The 20,395-nt window shown below is 39.6% G+C and overlaps 1 protein-coding gene across 2 annotated transcripts in view; it reads left to right on the top strand.

Annotated features, from left to right (window-relative positions):
* Positions 1–3,637: 3,637 nt before the first annotated feature.
* Positions 3,638–20,395, top strand: part of PIE1 (SNF2 domain-containing protein / helicase domain-containing protein) — a 37,647-nt gene continuing 20,889 nt past the window's right edge. For both annotated transcript variants that reach the window (XM_077354987.1, XM_077354979.1), the window contains exons 1-8: positions 3,638–3,796; positions 11,646–11,741; positions 17,898–17,978; positions 18,111–18,218; positions 18,434–18,514; positions 18,624–18,712; positions 18,816–18,958; positions 19,037–19,098. In XM_077354987.1, coding sequence (XP_077211102.1) covers positions 11,682–11,741; positions 17,898–17,978; positions 18,111–18,218; positions 18,434–18,514; positions 18,624–18,712; positions 18,816–18,958; positions 19,037–19,098 — 624 coding nt within the window. In that variant the 5' untranslated portion in view covers positions 3,638–3,796; positions 11,646–11,681. The remainder of the gene's footprint in view (positions 3,797–11,645; positions 11,742–17,897; positions 17,979–18,110; positions 18,219–18,433; positions 18,515–18,623; positions 18,713–18,815; positions 18,959–19,036; positions 19,099–20,395) is intronic.

Below are 20,395 nucleotides of genomic sequence, written 5' to 3'. Positions count from 1 at the left end.
ATTCCAATTCCTGTAAGTCTCTGGGTGGTTTGAGCGCCAGGTGAACCTTCAAGTTTTGATCAGTGGTAGTATGTTTCAGAGCAGCAGAAGCTATTTGAATATCAATCTTGGCGAGTTGGGATGGCTTAGCATTGAACCTAACCATGAAATCCCTTAAGGTCTCATTTCTCCCTTGTCGGAGTGCAAGGAGGGCATCCGCAGGGTCATGGTGAAAATGATTATTGGCGAAGTGCGTCGTAAACTTCCTGCTGAACTAGTGAAAAGAACCAATAGAGCCAGACTCCAAGCATAAGTACGAGTCGCTAGCACTTTTTCTCAACAAGGAGGCGAATGACTTACACATAAATCTGTCTGATGCATCGCGAAGAGACATTATCCTCTTAAAAATTTGTAGAAACTCAAGCGGATCAGTGGTGCCATCATAGCATCCAAACTGTATTAGATCTATCGTTGCGTCGATGGGGGCCCGGGTTATTCCTGGAGTAAAAGGGGAAGAAGTCTCCCTTTCCCACTCGTCCAAAATGTCGTTCGTCTAAGGCTTTTTTATCTCTCGCTTGACCTCTCGGATCTGTCTTTGGAATTCAACAAATTGGTCCATACCGAACAGTTGGGCAGAGGTCGCCACCTCCTCTTCACGAGTGCGAGGCGGCCCTTGGGGTTGGTTTGTACGGATGTCATTAACATGGTTCCGCGTAACCGGCCTTGAGGTGAGTGGTTGAAATCCCAAAGGGCAACATAAGAGGGGGGTGAATTGGGTGTTTTTACAAATTTTTCTGTAAAACTACAAGTGAGTGTGAAATTAACCTAGGTAGTTCTAACCCTTGTTCAAATAATATTGCAAGTAAAGGAAAGAGATTACCAATACACCATAAGAAGGGAGATGAAGAGTAAGGAGACTACACAATGATGTATAGTGGTTCGGTCACAAACAGACCTACTCTACTACCCAAGTACTTGGTTTTTTCTTGAAATTTTCCTCCACTATTGTGAGACTCCACACAACGAATCTCCGAGCTTCACAATAAATATCTCCTCCAAAGAGAACAAACCCTTGTTGTACAATCCGCCTCCAAGGACGTTAACCTTATTTGCACACCGCCTTGGAAGGTATAACTCCTCTTTGCAAATACAAGAAGTAAAAAGAAAGAAGAAAAACTCTCATGCCTCTTAAAGGCAAATACACAGCTCTCAGAGCTCAATAGCACTCCCAATGATTACAACTAAATGCACTTTGGAGTGCCTCTTGACAAGAAGTAAATGCACAAATTTAATGCTCAAGAGGTTGAATAAGAATCCTTTTGATTTTGAGGGTTAAAGGCTCTAGGGTTTCATAAATGATCTTTCAAAAGGTTGTTTAGAAAGTCTTTGATAGTATATTTATAGCCCTAGCAAAGATATTACCGTTTGGGGGCAAAACCGTAATAAACAAGCCAAGAAAAGGTAAGTCGCGTAAGCCCCAACAGCTATATTGCCAGTCCGGGGCGGTTGACCGGGGTGTCGTGGTTGCCCGCCCTTATCAGGCGCTCTTTTTTATTTTCAAAATTTAAACTTCCACGGTAGACCGTGGTAGCCGCGGTCGCCTGCCGTGGGCTTTCTGTTCATTTAAAAGTTTTGTTCCAAAAACTATCTACGATCGGCCGAGCCTATGGCGGTCGACCGCCAAGACCTTTCTGGATGACTTCTGGATTTTCAGAAGCCTATCCGCGGTCGACCGGCCCGCCTTTGTTGGGTAGATGCTGAGCTTTCAGCATCCATCCCACAGTCGATCGACCCTGTTTTGAAAACTTGGTTTTAAATGTTTGATCCTTAGGGCTTTGGGCTTTTGACTTGTGCTTTCAAATACATCTTAGAGTTTATTAAAATGATTTTGAAAACATTAATTCATGCAAGTACTTAATGACAAGATGACTCTAATGCATTCTAGGAAGTGAGGAACCTTGAGTCTTTTTTATTTCTAATCTTCTTGGGCGCTCGCATGAGTTGTTCCTTGACTTGGGATAGTCTTCAATCTTGCTTTTGCGCTTGTGGCTCCCTTGATTCTTTAATAAACTTTAAGAGTTGTAGGAGGACCACCGAGGCTTGACTTTCTCCAAGATGAGCCCTTGTTCTTCTTGTTTCAAGTGTTGACTATGATAAATCCTATCTAAATCACAACACTAGAGAAGCCATTAGCAAACTACCATCAATTTGGGTTTGTTGATCATCAAAATATTTGTGGGTTGTACCTTTGGGCTTACTGTGGTCGACCTACTTTGGTCTGCCGGGCTCCCCCATTGAGGGGTGTAGGAACGGTCGGTAGAAGGAGAGGCAGCATCATCTTGTTCCCACAGTCGTCGAGGGTGGCGGTCTACCTGCGATTCCCCGCATCTTACTTGTATACTTCAGTATGCCCGTGAGGGGCAGGGGGATTTTCTGGAGCCGGAGGCGCGGGAGTGTGTAATCGCGAAAGGATGTCTAGACGGAATTCGTTAAACATCTCCATGGTAAGGACCATTTGGGGAGTACTTGATACGGGTAAATTCTGCCCCTAAGCTCGTGAAGCTTGTTCCCTAGAAACGGAAACGTCCATGGTTGCGAGTTGGGCTCGCTCCTAGTTGTCACACTATCTTCTTGCTGGGGAAGAGGGTTTCTCATTGCCACAAAAAATGTTCTAGCGAAAGGGTCCCACGGATGGCGCCAATTTGATGATGCCAAAATCCGGGTTCGTGATCGTGCGACCGATAGAGAATCTCCGCTTGATACCTACATTCACAAACAAAGGGGGTCAGGGGTCCGGGCTTGGTCCTGGAAGACCATTTCGACACCAAAGTCGGATTTTGACCTCAATCAAATAAATGAACCAGCAAGATAATGAAATGGGTAACTAGATTACCGGACTCAACTATGGGTTCTTTATGGGGTGTGGGTGATCCAAAGCCTCTTACCCTTCTTCTCCAGTAGTTATTCTCACTCTTAATGGGCAATTAAGGCCCTTTAATGGTGGAGAATGTTTTCTCTGGTTTTTTGTTTTCGGTCCCCTTCCTTTTGTGTTTTTCCTGTATTTAAGCTTGTCTTTCATGCATGCAATTTCTTTTGTTGTGTGCCACGTGGACTCTCTTCATCATTTGAGAAAAAAGACATTAGTTCCTTGGATTGGGTAGAATATTGGTCGCCATAGGAAATTAATAACATACGCCGCTTACTTATTCTCTTTTAGAGATAATAGATAACGATGATGATGGATCTTTTGGAGATAATTATGGACAGGTGGCCTAATCTTACGGTTATGCCGTATTTTACCCTATCACATAGCGTGTCTTGGTTGCTTTAACGGGCAAAGAAAGGATGATTTCAACTTCAACCTAGTTGCTCAGTAGGGCGAGGAAGGGCAAGAGTGAAGAGTAAGTTTAGGGCAGGGCGCATTTACTAGTTGCTCAGTAAGGCGAGGAAGGGCAAGAGTGCAGAGTAAGTTTAGGGCAGGGCAGTGATAAATGCGCCCCGTCCTTTTAACGGAAGGGTTTTGCTAATGAGTAGGGCTTCTTAAAATGCAAATATTTGAGATTTTTCTAATTAAAAGATGTTAAGAAACGAAAGAATCGGGTCCCTTTATTTATTCCAACAACGCATTTAATTGGCTTTTATATTCCTTAATCCAGATGATTCGGAAAATACGTATAATGAGATTTTGGGGTTAAGTTCTACCTGCAGTCTCGTTTTTCACCTCCCATCCTCCTCCAACTCTCACCCACCTCCTCTCTTCGTCTCTTCTCTTCTCTTCCGCCCGATCAACGGACTAAGCCCACGGAAATACAAAAAGGTACGCTCTCTCTCTCGATCTCATGCCCTGAACCTTAAAAATTTCATTTCCTGAAACCTAGAATATACTCTCTCTCTCTCTCTCTCTCTCTCTCTCTCTCTCTCTCTCTCTCTCTCTCGCCCAAACCCCCTCCTTCATATCTCATTCTCGGCCATATTTCTCTTCTCCGATCTGACTGTGATGAATGTTCCAAACATCTCAATCTCTCAATCCAGTACATGTTTAAATGCTTGCCCTATCTTTCATATGTTCTTGCATAAACAGACCCCTGAAAAATCCTTTGTTTAGGAATTCTCCAATTAGGAGTTTTGCTATGCCACTTTATAGTTTAAATATAAGTTTTTATTTTCATTGAATTTCTTTTTCTTCTTTTTAGTTTTCATGATGTATGTTATTTGTGGTGGAGATTAGTCTTTTTAAGGAGTTATTCTTTGTCACAAACACCCTGCCTATTTGTTTTTAGTTTTTGCTTAAATTGCTCTATGAGATGCTCTTATACTTGTTATTCTACCAGAATAGATATAACTGTCTTGGACTTATCAGAGCTTTACTATGTCTAGCTAAGGTTAGCTGTGACATTAGAGTTTTGGAATTGGTATTCCACATTCAAAAAATTAGGGTTTTTAATATGAGATCCCCTGCTTTTCTTTTGACGGTGACCGGAAAGCTGGAACAAAACCCACCTAAGAAAAAGGCAGAAAACAGAACCAGTTATGCCATGAGTTGATGGTAGATACAAGTAAGCTACAGAACCATAACCAGAAGCTTCAGTTTCAGATCTACAAGGACGACGTTTGATTCCGCATAAAGAAAACAACAGAACCAGAAGCTTTGGTTTCTGAACCAAAAGCGTTGGTTTCTGAACCAGAATCGGTTATACTTTGGTGGCTTTCTTTCTATTCATTGTTTTATGATACATGTGATTAATTGTAGGTAATGGAAGGATGTGGTTGTGGAATTCATTGTATTTTGTCAATCATCCTATGATTTAGTCAACACTTCGAATTTATTGATGACACACGTGTCCTGCCCTGTTCGACACGACGCGCGTGTCCACCCGTGTCGACACACCTTTGGACACTTTTCAATGTACTGCCATAAGTGTTAGACTTAATGTGGGTGTGTGGACACGTATTTGTGCCGTATCAAGTGTGACATTCTATTTTATTATTGCATATTGTGGTTGCCTCTTTTATTATTAACTCTTCTTTAATTATAGGCTCTTTTTTAGCTCTTCTTTAATTAATATTTGCTGTTGTATCATATATATACTTTCTATTTTAGCCGTGTCCCCGTTTCTAAATTTTGGGGGTTCGCCGTGTCAGACACTCCGTGTCCGTGTCCACAAATCATAGCAATCATCTGGTTAAACATGTATTTGTTGGATGCATAGGATCTCTTGATCAATGGGATATTTGTCTCTGCTAATTCTGCTAAAAGAACAAAATAATTTATTTTGGATGTGAGTTTGCCGAACGCCATTCTATTGCCAGAGGCATTCAACAAAAATTATTTTGATTCTTGATTCCACAATGAGAATCAAGAGAATGGTTGTTGGGCATCTCTCTCTCATTCTCTAGAATTTTAAATGCCAAAATACTCTAAAAAATCATCCACATTTTCTAGAACAGACGGTCCTTCCTTGTCCTCTATATCATTAAAGTGACAAAAATGCCAACAATTTGCAAGGCAAGTTATTCAATGTCCCTAACAAATACAAAGGAACTTCTCAAGAATAATCACCAGTGTAAAATATGAGATATCCCCAGTTCATGGGAATCTGATGAGTTTGTTGACATCTTATACCCATTGGTCTGTACCCTATTTCTTCCTATCATCTTGCATCCGTCCATTTTATCGCAATCCCTAGTCTTAAGATCTGAAATCGACCTTGAGGTCTGGGTTGAGCCTCTAGCTCAATGGTAAAGGCTTTGCTCTTCGGCCTTGAGGTCTGAGGTTCAATCCTAGCTCACCTACCGAAAAAAAAAAGATCTGAAATCTCCTCCTACTTTCTTTCCCCTTTGGTTCTGATCATTTTTGGTATCAGAGCTATGAACTTGTTTTCTTTCCTTTTGGCCCTGTATCAATATTAAGGACATAAATATCCCCCTTAATCTCGCAACCAATTTCAGGGTATGAACTGTCTTTCATCAAAAGTGACTTGGCGTCAGATTTGAATCTTACAGAACGTGAATGAATATCGATGGTAGCCCTTGTGCTCGTCATTGGATCCAACAAACACGCACATGGCAACTTTATGAAACTTTTTGTCAATGGCGGTGATAGTCGATAGATACTTGGACAAAACAAACTCAACAAATGCCTCCCCCAATGGAGTATAAACCCTTACAGAAATCCACAATTTCCTTTACAATATCTTCCTTGCCCTCCAGAAGACGACCTCCTACCTTTAGAGCACCGACCCGATTACCTCTTCTTCTGGCATTGGCTATTCTATGATAGTATGCAATGTTTTTACCCTTAAGCCATCGCGATCTAGACCTCTGTCTCCAAAACCTCTTCCTACAGAATTATGCCACTTCTCGCTCACTAGGGGACCCAACTTCATCTGCTTTGTTAATCTCCTGAATTCGTGAGAGCAACCATGTGATGTAGGACCTGGAAGAGAAATAGAAGAAAGGGGAGAAGAAGAGAAGAAGAATAGGGGAAGAGAAGAATAGAAGAAGAATAGGAGAAGAGAAGTAGAATAAGAGAGGGAAGAGTAGAAGAAGAGAAGTAGAAGAATAGAAATCCTAATATCTGCATCACCATGTCTTTCTTTCAACCCCATTTCTTTGATCCTCTTGATTCCACTGCTTAAGCTTGCTCTTCACATAATGAAGTTTCTGACTTATCACCACGTCAGCTGGTCCAGTTGCTAGCGCTTCCGTCCACCATCCTCACCATTCAAAAAAATTGTGGTGATATTTCTTTCTTTATGATTGAATGAGATCATGCCCGAAGGCGTAGTCCAGCAGCTCTGTGTCAAATTCAAGTTCATATCAGATATCTACCAAGCAGTAAGCGATGAGCTGCTCCTTGCTAGTGAGTATTGTAGAAACTTGGTTGAATTTGGTGATGTTGATTGGGCTCTCATGAGGGGAACTCATACATTAGTCTCTACAATGCACACCAAAAATTTTCAGTGTGCCATTCAGAGTCTACTTCCTTATACGGATGTGGGAGATCCATATGGGCTGCAAGCTGATGATTCTTGAAAACATGATAAATAATGCCAAGGCAGGAGAGAGGCTTTGAATTCTCCATTTTACGTTAACTTTTTTGGCTGAGTTTGTCAATTGGGACCCTTTAGTCAATGCTGTGTGTTTCAAGAACTTGTTAGCCTATCCGGGACCACTGATCTCCCTGAACTTGTTATCTACACTAATGTTGATGCATAGTTCTCCAGAAGAATTGATCAAAACCACGTAAAACTCCTATTGGCTAGTGTGACTGTTCAGCACATCTTGGTCTACCCCAGGACATGGGCTTTGATTTTCAACCTCTATTTGGAGAACTTAACTTAATAGATTGAACTCTGTTACTGTTCTTGTCTTTAACATTTATACAATGGTTTCCCTTGGTTGCTTCACAAGTGTTGATTCTTGCAAGTGACGAACAACATCATTGAAGCAACGCGTGCTCTCAACTGAAGTTCCAGTGATGAAAAGAGAAAATTGAATCTCTCGGACTTAATAGATTGAACTCTGTTACTGTTCTTGTCTTTAACATTTATACAATGGTTTCCCTTGGTTGCTTCACAAGTGTTGATTCTTGCAAGTGACGAACAACATCATTGAAGCAACGCGTGCTCTCAACTGAAGTTCCAGTGATGAAAAGAGAAAATTGAATCTCTCGGCAATGGTAGTGGAATCTCTTTTGACAACCTCCAGAGCTCTGGAAATCTGATGGATTATGCAGCATCGTCGAGAGGAGTTCTTGATCGGGATCTGGAATTAGGGTAGGGTTCTTGCGTTTGTTGAAGAAGCAAATGGGGTTTCTTCCATTATCCTGCGGCTCATTTCTGCCTCCACGAGAAATTAACCCTTTATGTTAAAAAGGCATTAGAGGCGGCAAATGCCGACTAGAACGTGGCGACAGCCGTTTATTTATCCTGTAGAATAGTTGTGGCATTCTTGTTATTTGATTGGATTTTAGAGGGAAATCTTGTCCCAAGAAGCATGACATTCTCGTTATGTTATTGAACTTCATAGTTGGTTTTGCCAAGACAAAAACCCGCAGGTTGAGATATAAATAGAGTGAATTGAATTAGGGCTTCCCACGCCAAATTTTCTCGGGTGAGGAGGAATCGAACAAGAGGGAATTGAACTAGGGCTGCCCAGGGTTACCAAGGGCGAGGAAGGGATTGAGATTCGTGTGAGAACGATCTCTCTTTTCATGACTGGGAAGGTGAACGAGAGGGCAAATGGAAGATCTATCCATTGCACTGCTGTGATTTGCATTTTTTTTTGATGGGTAACTGTGCTGTGATTTGCATTGATACAGCCTAACATGTTTGGCGTTCAGCTAATAGTGAAGTTGACTATTTAGGTTGCTAAATGTGAGTTAGAGACCTTTGATTATCACCTGCCTTGATTTATATTTTGTTTGTTGTTTCTTCCTCTTTTTGTTGGGCTTGCTTTGACCATCTCGGTTGCTAGGCTTTGCCCATTTTTCTAATAAATCATTACCATTGAAAAAGAAAAAGAAACCCTCGGTTTCATAAATGACAAAGTTACCCTTGATTAGAAGTATGCAATTAAACTGTACAAGTACATGTATCCCAAAGGACCTAAACCTCTCAATATTCATGTAGACCAATGTGTGAGACTTTGGCAGTCACTTTAGAATTGGCATATTCTTTTCTAATGCAATTTTCAAACACTTCATTTGTTGCTCTTATTATTTAAGAATTCCAAATGTCTCACTATTTTCATTTGAAATCTTAATGCTGATATGACCATGCACAACTCTACAATCTGTGAGCATCATCTCGCTCCAATTTTCCATCAATGACCTGTTATGCAGACTTACTGGTTGAATCTTACGATCTTCTTGGAAACATGGCCTTGAATTTCGTTTTGGACATTTACCTCATAACACTTATCAATTGAATTTTTTTGTAATTGTTAGAATGAGCTAGGGTTAGAGATAGAGAGGAAGAAGAAGAGGAGTGAAGGTTGGAGAGTCTCCACTAGGGAGCTCCTCATGGATATGTTGTATATATAGGCCCATATAGGGCAAGTGATGTACAATGACAACAATACCCTCTCTCTAACAAGTAATGACTAAACTAACCCTAATACATGTTATTCAACACTCCCCTTCAAGCTGGAGTGTATATACTATGAAGCTCCAGCTTGCTACAAAGAACTACATCAACAACTAAAAAAGTACAATAAGCTCAACACATCCCGCTTGTTATAACACTCCTCAAGCCGGTGTGGTGAATACATAATGAGAGCATAATACTAAAAAGGACAGCAGTGGCCACAATAAACATCATCAAGATCAATGGCCATAAAAAAGAGCAGCTCCCATGAAGTAGCACAACAACGAGAGCGATCAAACAGGGCATCTCCTTGAATGAGAGCACGGCGAACAGATCCACAAATCGCTAGCAATGAAGGCACCATGACAGGAACAACTACGATCCAACAAGCAAAAGGGGCACACCAAAAGTGTGCACATCGAACATTGGCGAAGCAGCACAACGCCAAGTGAAGAGGATAACAACCGATGGGCAAACCATCGGAGACAAGGTCGGCGGAGAAACCGTCGCCTGGAGAGAAGGGAGAGAAAAAGGACAATCAACCAACGATGGGGAAACCATCGTCTGGAGACTAGGTCGACGGCATGAACATTGTCGCCTGAAAAGATAAGAAGAGGATTACCAACCAGCGATGGGGAAACCATCGTCTGGCGACAAGGTCGATGGCATGAACATTGTCGCCTGAACATAAGAAGAGGAAGATAACCAACCAACAATGGCGACACCATCGCCTGGACACAAGGTCGACGGCATGAACATCTTGCCTGAAAAGAGCCGACCAGCGATGAGGAAACCATCGCCCGGAAAAGATAGGTCGACGGGAAAAGACCGTCGCCTGTAAGAGAGCCGACCAACGATGGATATGGAAGCCATCGCCCGGAGAAGGAGGGAGAAGATAAGGCATAAAGCCGAGAAGATGGAGACTGACTAGGAGCACAACAACACTCCCCCTCGGCGAAACTACATGAGCCCGGAGATGATAAGACAAGAAAAGGCAACAAGGAAGACGATAACAATCACTAAAGGGACGAACGAAGAACGTAAAAAGAAGACGATAAAACTCTCCCTCAAGAAAAGACACAACCACAAGAGAAAGAATAACACTCTCCCAAGAAAACAATACTAAGACAACATTAATACTCCTCTCAAGAAGACAATACTAAGAAAAAGACAACACTCCTCCAAAAAAAAGGACACAAAGAACTACATGAGAACACTCCCTCTCAAGTTAAAGGCCAAATGCCTTCAACTTGCAACAAAAAGAAGACATTTAAGGCACCAAATCTCTCTCGGACATTTCATCGAACACTTGGTGTGTGCCTTGGAGAAGACAAAGAGGCGAAGACAAACAAGGCACTACACCTCTCTTAAATATTTGAGCAAACACTTGGTGTGCGCCTTGAAGAACTACGTAAAAGATATAGAAAACAATACATAGAAGACAATGTAAAGGAAGAGATGCCATCAACAAAAAAAATAAGAGAACCACAAAAAACAATACAAGACAACACTCCCCCTCAAGTTGAGGCCGAAGGCCTTCAACTTGAAACGAAAAGAAGACTTTCAAGGCACAAAACCCCTTTGAGGCATTTTATTAAATACTTGGGGTGCACCTTGACCATGAGATGAGAATGACAAAGGCCATAGGCCAAAAAGTTATAGAGGAGAAAATAAAGAGAGCTATAGGCCAAAAAGTTATAGAGGAGAAAATAAAGAGAGCTTTGGAGTGGAGGAGAACCCAATATGGGTTTACACAAGTAACACATACATGATTTTTTTTTGTTGAGATATACGACATAGGGAAAATGGGTTAAACACGAAATGGGATTGATGAAATGAGAGAGAAAGAGTGAGATTTTAGGGAGATTTTGTGTTCTCGGCAAAAAGGAAACGAGCAAGAGAGTGATTTTCTTCAAAAATGGGTTTTACAAACAAGGAAAGAGAGAATACGAGAGAGATATTTGAGGGCTTTGAGATTTGAGGGAGAAAAAAAAAAACATGGGATTTGGTTTTCACAACACACAAACTTAGAGATAGAGAGAACAAAAAAATATTGTGAAGGCGTGAATGGTGTGGAGGGAGATATTCTTCTTCTTTCCTTCTTAAGGATCAACCCATTGGCTCTGATACTATGTTAGAATGAGCTAGTGTTAGAGATAGAGAGGAAGAAGAAGATGAGTGAAGGTTGGAGAGTCTCGACTAGGGAGCTCCTCATGGATATGTTGTATATATAGGCCCATATAGGGCAAGTGATGTACAATGACAACAATACCCTCTCTGTAACAAGTAATGACTAAACTAACCCTAATACATATTATTCAACAGTAATGTTTGATTATTGTGATCTACTTTTCCATGGTTTGACTCGGGTATCACCGTGAATCTGACAGGCATTTTTCGATACTCCTTTTTCTCACAACATGCACGGGTATGGTACATAGAATATTTGCTTATTTGTTTATTCCGGTCTTGTTATTTTTCTGCCATGGGCCCTGGTATTAAATCTATGTTTTGGACTTCATAGACCTTGGTTGAATTTTCCGTCGTATTAACTATCCTTCTTTCCATAACATGCAGACCCTGCATCGTGATATAGGTTTTTACGAGAAAACCATGGCATCAAAAGGTCCTAGGTCTAAACTTGATCATGAGACAAGGGCTAGGCGTCAGAAGGTTGGTTTCTGAACTATATCGTGCAATCATGTTATACCTGTGATACTCTTGATTGTACATGGATCTCGCGATTATTTTCTTTCTGCACTCATTGAATACCTTGACTGCATCTCCTTTTGGAAACTGGAATTTTGTGCATCAGTTGTAAATCTGGTATGATGATAGAATTCAGCTTTACTCTTTTGGAATTCCGTTAGATACATGGATAATGTCATATTATCGTTATTTCTTTCAAATTGTTTGCTTACCATTGTTTCTGGTTTATCAGGTGGGACCCCAAACATTATGTAGCCTTGTGTGGCCATATTGTTAGTCCATATAAATGTGATAGTAATGTAAGAAAATATAATTTAACAAATATTGGGAACTATCCTGCTTAAAAAAATGCTGCATGTTGTTGCGCCATCTCCGAAAAGATTGTTCTTAATCTAAGCTTGTTGATCCATCCAAAAATATACTTTCTCAATTGTGAGTGTCTTTTGGATAAATTGTCAATTTGGACCACGAAACCTTTTCGCAAAGGTTCTAATAAGTGGACTACAAGAGATTCATGCTCGTGTCAAAAGTGACACTGAAAAACTCAGAGTCGACAGGCACTTGGCTATTTGACAGAGTTGAATCAACTCTTTATGTCTGAACCTTGAGTTCCAAAGTGCTCAAAATTTAAGCATAAGCCCGGAGATTCTTGAGTCTTGACTTGGATTAAGTTTGTGAAGTACCGGACTTGAGTTACCGGGTGAATCTAAAATCTGTAGGCGGTTGCAGCAATATCTCACATTGATTTTAATCATGTATTGGTTGTGGACTAGTCGGGTAAAAGTTGGTTACACCTATAAAAACAAAAAAAAGTTAGTTACAGTGAACCATCTTGATGAATATTTGCCATTAGTGTGGGCTGTTACGATAAAGTTTCTTGTGATAGCGGGCAATATCTCTCTTAGTAAGAGGGGTCTTCTTCAATTCAAGTCAAAGAAGAGAGTAAGAAGAAAAGAAAAGAGATATAAAAGGAGGAAAAGTAAGCAGGGGTATTTTTTTTTTCTCGACAAGCCACCTAACTGACTCAAGTGGCCCCGGCCCTATCCTTTAAGTAATAAGATTAAATAATGTTTTCTTTTGTCTGTATTGTTTGGTTTGTCTGTTTTGTGTCTTAAGAAGTCCAACTTTAAGTCAACGTTCCTAAGGTATCACTTGACAGGCCTGCAAAATCAAAGGTAAAGTTCCTTCCTCTTTAGGTAGTGTTTTGCTTTATGGCTTGATCATCGTAGATCCTCTTTAATGTCAAGGCATACAATATGAGATTTTTAGTTTTTTATTGATATCGTAATAATTATTCTTATTATGTTAAGTGCGTTGTCAAAACCTCATGAATTTTACCAGCCAATATGCTCAAGGAGATTTTGGTTTGTATTTTCTTGTATATGATTTTCTTAAGTAGGATTTTAAAAAAAAAAACAGGATTAAGTTCTTTAAGGTTTAGGTGTAGTGTTGTGATAAATTAAGGGTCAAAAAAATTATTAATGAAGAGAAAGAGAAGAAACACCCTACCAGAGGTAGGCGGATACAAGAACGGGCAATGGTTTGCCTTTCTTTTTTCTTAGTATTCTCAGTGTCTCTTTTCTTTCATGAAGTTTTATACTGGGTAAAAGATATAAAAGATAAGAAATAAGTTATAGGGCTATTTTGCTTCATTGGCTCGTCATATGTGTTGGCCTGTTGGGCTCCATGTTTCATCTTCTAATCTTCTTTACTTTGATGATAAGACATCCCATCTTTGATGATAAGTGATGCCAGATGATCGAAGGAAGTGGGATATGGAGGGTTATTCTAATATTTTGCTCTGACACCAAATCTGATGTAGGACCAATGCCTATGAGAAAGATTCCAGACCTCAAAGAGGACTTTTGCGTAGGTTTAGAGGTATGCCGACATAAACCAAGAAGTTGTCAGATGATGCCGGGATGGTGTAGACTATTGTGGTAGAGAATATGAGTGAAACAATTGTGTGAAAATTAAGGGTTTGGGTGATAAAATATGTGATTAGATTGGGGAAATAGTCCTACGATGTTTATGATGATTTGAAGGGGTGCTGACATATGCTGGGAAGGGGTAAAGTTAGATTTTAGAAAAAAATGAGGTATGAATGAGTTTGAATAGTGATTCTGTGGTTGGACAATTTTTTTATGGGTATTTTAGGAGTTTTGGGTAGAAGATAGGTGAAAAAAGTAATGCAAGAGAGGTTTTGGGTGAGATTATTGGGGGTTTAAGGTTCCTGGAATGGTGGTTTATGGGAGAAAAATAAAAAGAGAAGAAAGAAGAATAATAAAACAATAAATGCCAAGTAATAAGTATACTACTTATCGCAAGGCTTCACACCATGAGTTTCTTCAGCATCTCACCAAAGAAGAAGATGACAATGAAGAAGGAGCATTTTTTTCTTCTTCAAGAAGCTCTCAATATCAATAGCAAGTGAATGTAGTGTTCTGTTTTTACAAACCCAACATAAAGTATTTATATCAAACCCATAAAAACGCTAAGGACTAAACTACCCCTTTCTAAGGACTTAAAGACTTGCTCCCACTTAAAATCCCATAATACATGTGTGGGGCCTATTTGAAATACCCATAACCCAAATAACTTAAGCTATTTTAATGTAAAAAGACTTTAATACCCTCTATGACTTAAAAAGACTCAAATAACACTATAAATATTAAATAAAAATCTTTTAACGCTAATGATGGGACCCATCTTTTTAACTGCTTGATTCTTCGTATCATCTTGGATGGTCCCCATCAATAAGTCCTAACATATTCAGATTGATTACCATTTTGTACGCCTTTAATGTCAGGATGGGATGCTTTGACTTCAATGCTTATCATCTGATCCCATCTAACTAACTTCTTGACGAGCCTCATACATTGGTCTGATTTCAGTATCTGCTTCACTATCTGTGGTGTTCTTTCTTTCCTGGTCCATTATGAGTTTGCGTGGGGTTCTTTTTTTTTTTAATGATATTGTCTGGGGTTGATATATATATATATATATATATATATATATATATATATATATATATATATATATATATATATATATATATATATATAGAGGAATAAGATTGTGCGGTCGACCGCACCTAAGCTTAGGTGCGGTCGAGGGCCCAAACACATGGGTCCCACATTTTTCGTGCTAATCAAAACCATTCATTTGCAAGGCCCCATCATAGATAGGGTGTGTACAAAAAATCAGGTCCATTGGATCATCCTAACCCCTCCAAAAGTGGAGGGCAAATATGGGCATATTTGTAGCAAACGATGTCTGTCCATTTTGCCCTCCACTTTTGGATGGGTTAGGATGATCCTATGGAGATGATTTTTTGTACATACCCCATCTATGTAAGGGCCTTTCAAATGAATGCTTTGGATCATCCTAACAAAGTGGGCCCACATGAGTTTGGGGTCCTCGACCACACCTAAGCTTGGTGCGGTCGACCGCACACTCCTTTTCCTCATATATATATATATATATATATATATATATATATATATATATATGAGAAAACATTACCTACACACTTGTGTAGGTAAGTTACCTACACACTAGCTTAAAATACAGTGGGGGCCCACATTGTTTGGGTGATCCAAACAATTCATTTGAATGGTCCTCACAGAGATAGGGTGTCCACAAAAAAACAAATCCATAGGATCATCCCAACCCTACGATTTGTGGAGGTAAAATGGACGTGTATAAACCTTCACAAATTAGTCCATTTTTTGCCTCCATAGTTTGAATGGTTGGGATGATCTTATGGATCTGATTTTTTGTGGACACCCTATCTATGTGAGGACCATTCAAATGAATTGTTTGGATCACCCAAACAATGTGGGCCCCCACTGTATTTTAAGCTAGTGTGTAGGTAACTTACCTACACAAGTGTGGAGGAAATGTTCTCTCTCTCTCTCTCTCTCTCTCTATATATATATATATATATATATATATATACTGTTGGTGAGCTTAAGCGCACCATTTTTTTGGTGCGCTTAAGTTGTTATAACGCCTCCCATTGATGCGCTTAAGCGGGACCCAAACATTTAAACGAATGGGAGGCATTATGACAACTTAAGCGCACCAAAAAAATGGTGAGCTTAAGTTGTTATAGCTTATCTGTGCAGTTGCACACAAACCATTTCCTCATATATATATATATATATATATATATATATATATATATATATATATATATATATATACACACACACAGAGAGAGAGAGAGAGAGAGAGAGAGAGAGAGAGAGAGAGAGAGAGCGGTTCCTACACACTTGTGTAGATAAGTGATCTACACACTAGCTTAAAATACAGTGGGGGCTACATTGTTTGGGTGATCCAAGCCATTCATTTTAAATGCCCTCTCATAGATAGTGTGTCCACAAAAAATCAGATCCATAGGATCATCCCAACCTACGATTTGTGGAGGTAAAATGGACGTCTTTAAACCTTCACAAATTAGTCCAGTTTTTGCCTCCACAGTTCAAATGGTTAGAATAATCCTATGGATCTGATTTTTTGTGGACACCCTATCTATGTGAGGGCCTTAAAATGAATGGTTTTGATCACCCAAACAATGTGGGCCCCCACTGTATTTTAAGCTAGTGTGTAGATAACTTATCTACACAAGTGTGTAGGAACCGTTTTGTCTCTCTCTCTCTCTCTCTCTATATATATATATATATATATATATGAGGAAATGGTTTGTGTGCAGCTGCACATATGAGCTATCTGTGCATGGCTGCACAAACATTTTTGGGGGGATCCAAGGCATTCATTTGGAAGGCCCTTCCATGGATATGATGATCCTAAAGGGCTGCTTTGCTGCACACCCTATCCATGGCAGGGCCTTCCAAATGAATGATTTGGATCCCCAAAAAAATGTGGCCCCCCCATGGTTTGTGCAGCCATGCGCAGATAGCTAATCTGTGCAGCTGCACACAAACCATTTCCTCTCTCTCTCTCTCTCTCTATATATATATATATATATATATATATATATATATATATATATATATATATATATATATATATATATATATATATATATATATATATGAGGAAAGGGTTTCTGCGGCTCTAGCACAGAAACCGGGGGGGGGGGGAGGGGCACATTTTTTGGTGGGATCCAAAGCATTCATTTGATGGGCCCTTTCATGGATAGGGTGTCCACCAAAAATCAGCTCCATTGGATCACCGTAGGTTGTCCATTTGTGGGCCCAAAAAATGGGCAGATAGTGGACAAACAGTATCTGTCCATTTTTGGCCCCACAAATGGACACCCTATGGTGATCCAATGGAGCTGATTTTTGGTAGGCACCCCATCCATGATGGGGCCTTCTAAATGAATGCTTAGGATCACCCCCAATGCCCCCCCGTTCCCTTGCCCTGTTTTTGTGCTCGAGCGCAGAAACCCTTCTCTCTCTCTCTCTCTCTATATATATATATATATATATATATATATGAGAAAACGGTTCCTACACATATGTGTAGAGAGTTCTCTACACACTAGCTTAAAATACAGTGGGGGCCCACATTGTTTGGGTGATCCAAGCCATCCATTTTAAAGGCCCTCACATAGATAGGGTGTCTACAAAAAATCAGATCCATAGGATCATCCCAACCCTACGATTTGTGGAAGTAAAATGGATGTCTTTAAACCTTCACAAATTAGTTCATTTTTTGCCTCCAAAGTTCGAATGGTAGGATGATCCTATGGATCTGATTTTTTGTGGACACCTTATCTATGAGAGGGCCTTAAAAATGAATGGTTTGGATCACCCAAATAATGTGGCCCCCACTGTATTTTAAGCTAGTGTGTAGATAACTTATCTACACATGTGTGTAGGAACCGTTCTCTCTCTCTCTCTCTATATATATATATATATATATATATATATATATATATATATATATATATATTGGTTTTTACCCGGAATTTATCTAGGAACTCGGGCCAGCAAAGGTACAAGAGGGGGACATACCACCTTAGCTCTGAATTAAAAAACAGACTCAACTTTGCACCTCTTGGTCTTTTAGGAAGATCTCTCCAAAATCTGAAGAAATTATTACATTATTGACATTATTTAACATATACATTCTGTTTGGTTATTTCAGGCCCTTGAAGCTCCCAGAGAACCTCCTCGCCCCAAAACTCATTGGGATCATGTTTTAGAGGAGATGGTTTGGTTGTCAAAGGTAAGCTACTAGTACTTTCTATAACATCTGAGCTTAGGTACAAGCTTTTTCTTCACGTTAAAGGTTTTCATTTGCATTGTGTGATTCTTCTGGGTTCCTATTCTGATTAATTTGATGACTATTTGTTGACAGGACTTTGAATCAGAGAGAAAATGGAAACTGGCTCTGGCAAAGAAAGTTGCTATAAGGGCCAGTAAGAGCTTGCTGGATCATGCCAACAGAGGAGAAAAGAAAGTCAAGGTTCAGTTTTCCATTTAAAAACCTAAAGATATGCAGTAGCACTAACAAGGAATAATATAAAAAGAAAATGATTCAGTAGTATCTACAGTTTCGATTTACAAACTTTGCTAATATCTTCTATGTCTGTGACCCTATGTCGATGCTTAAATTTTAAAAATTTGTAGTTGTTGTCCTGTTATTCATTTGGTCGTGTTTATTGTTTTGTTGAGCTAAAGGAAGAAGAGCAGCGATTGAGAAAGATTGCACTCAATATTTCGAAGGATGTGAAGAAGTTTTGGATTAAAATAGAGAAGCTGGTAAGTTCATATTAGTTATAGTTTTGGAGGCTCAGTTGTGTTCACAGCCCTCTTCGATCATTTTTGATTTTTCGAAATAGTCTCCTTTCTACTCAAAATGTGATTTCAGGTGCTATATAAGTATCAGTTGGAGTCCGAGGAAAGAAAGAAGAAGACACTAGATAAGCAACTTGATTTTCTTTTAGGACAGACTGAAAGGTAGGGAGGTTATTTTAAAGATGACTCGAACTTCTGAAAATATTTTTTTGAGATACAAATGGAGAGGGAAGCATTATTTGCTCTTATGTTACATTTGTCTCAGGTACTCCACAATGCTAGCAGAAAATCTTGTAGACATGCCATTTCCTCATAAAACAGAATGTCTAGAGCCTGCGATGGAACAACCCTGTGAATTGAATAGAGAAAAGAATGAAAGAGGACTTACAGGAAGCGTAGAACGCCATGGTAGTATACACAAATTTATTTATGTGTCATGCATAAGTTTTGTTTAGCTCACATAAAAGTTTTACAACTTTTACACAGAACCCGAGTCAGATAACCTTGAGATTGATGGCGATTATGGTGTACAATCTGAAAACGAGTCGGTGAGATTCTTATGTCCTCCCATTATCATCATATATGATATCTGCATCTTCACATATCTCCATTTACTGGGCCTTTTTTACAATTCCCGTTTTATGCTTGATGGATTTTGTTAAATTATATGGGTTTAGTGACTTTTCTTAAATATTTCATTGCCACCTACAGTGCCTATTAACAGGACCATGCTGAAGGACCTTATGGCTCTGTTCACTTGCGTTCACTGGAAAGCAAATCCCTGGAAAACAGCCTCTTTTTTCCTTGACAAGACCTTGACAAGACAGAATTCTGGTGGTCACTTGCTTTCCAGTGAAAATAGAATTACACATGTGGAATTTCTGCAATAAGTAAAAAAATGACATGGAAAAGCCCATTTCCCCCTCCTTTAGGGATTTCATTTCCGACCAAAAACACACGGATTTCGTTTCCCTGGGAAACTAGTGCAAAAAGAAGGGCAAGCAGTTTCCCTGGAAACCTTTTCCTGCGCAAGTGAACAGTCCAGGGAAACCATTTCCTGCACAGATTCCCTGGATTTCTTTTCCTAATGCCATGTCAGATTCCCGGGAAACATTTTCTTATCCTTTCCCAGGAAAACAAGTGAACAGAGCCTATGGTTCGATGCCTTTTCTTTTAATGGTTCCCTTTTATTTCCTTTTTTTTTTCAATTTAACTTTGATATATTGGAAAAAAGGAAAAAACTGAACATTCAAATGATTATCTAGGATATCAAGATTTGCATTCAAGTGCAGACTTATGGGCTAGTGACTTAAAACTGTGATGGTTCCCTGGTCTTCAAATGCTATACCCTAGAATATCTGTATATGCAAGCTTAATGAAGACAATCATTCGGAGGATACACCCTCTACACTTGCTGGAAACTTTGTTTTTGGTGTTGGCATGGGTCAGAGATGTGGTTACTGTCTTATTGAAAGATAAGTGATAACCACATGGGGCCTACGTCATGGTAAGCTATAGGCCTCAAGTACACAAGAATCTTTGACTTTGAAGTCGTATCAGTATCTGTATCATATAGGCCTCAAGTGCACAAGAATCTTGAATTTGAAGTTGTATCAGTATCTGTATCATATCGGCTAATTTGGCCTAAGAATCTGGGTATCCTAAATAACAACCCTCCTACCTTGTTTCTAAACTGTCTTGTTTTGTGTTGTTAAAGCGCTGGAAACCTTTGTTCCTCGGATGTGTTATTGCGAAGCTGATTTAGTGACACTTCTCCCTTAGAATTGAGTGATACTTTGGGGCTAATTTGTTGAAATCGTTGCATTTAGTTGTAACTTGTACATG

Source organism: Tasmannia lanceolata, unplaced genomic scaffold, assembly GCF_043159265.1.
Source record: "Tasmannia lanceolata isolate RefF3 unplaced genomic scaffold, GAP_Taslan_0.1 ptg000003l, whole genome shotgun sequence".
NCBI lineage: Eukaryota > Viridiplantae > Streptophyta > Magnoliopsida > Canellales > Winteraceae > Tasmannia > Tasmannia lanceolata.
The sequence above is the reverse complement of the archived record's forward strand: the minus strand, read 5'-3'. Positions and strand labels throughout refer to the sequence as shown.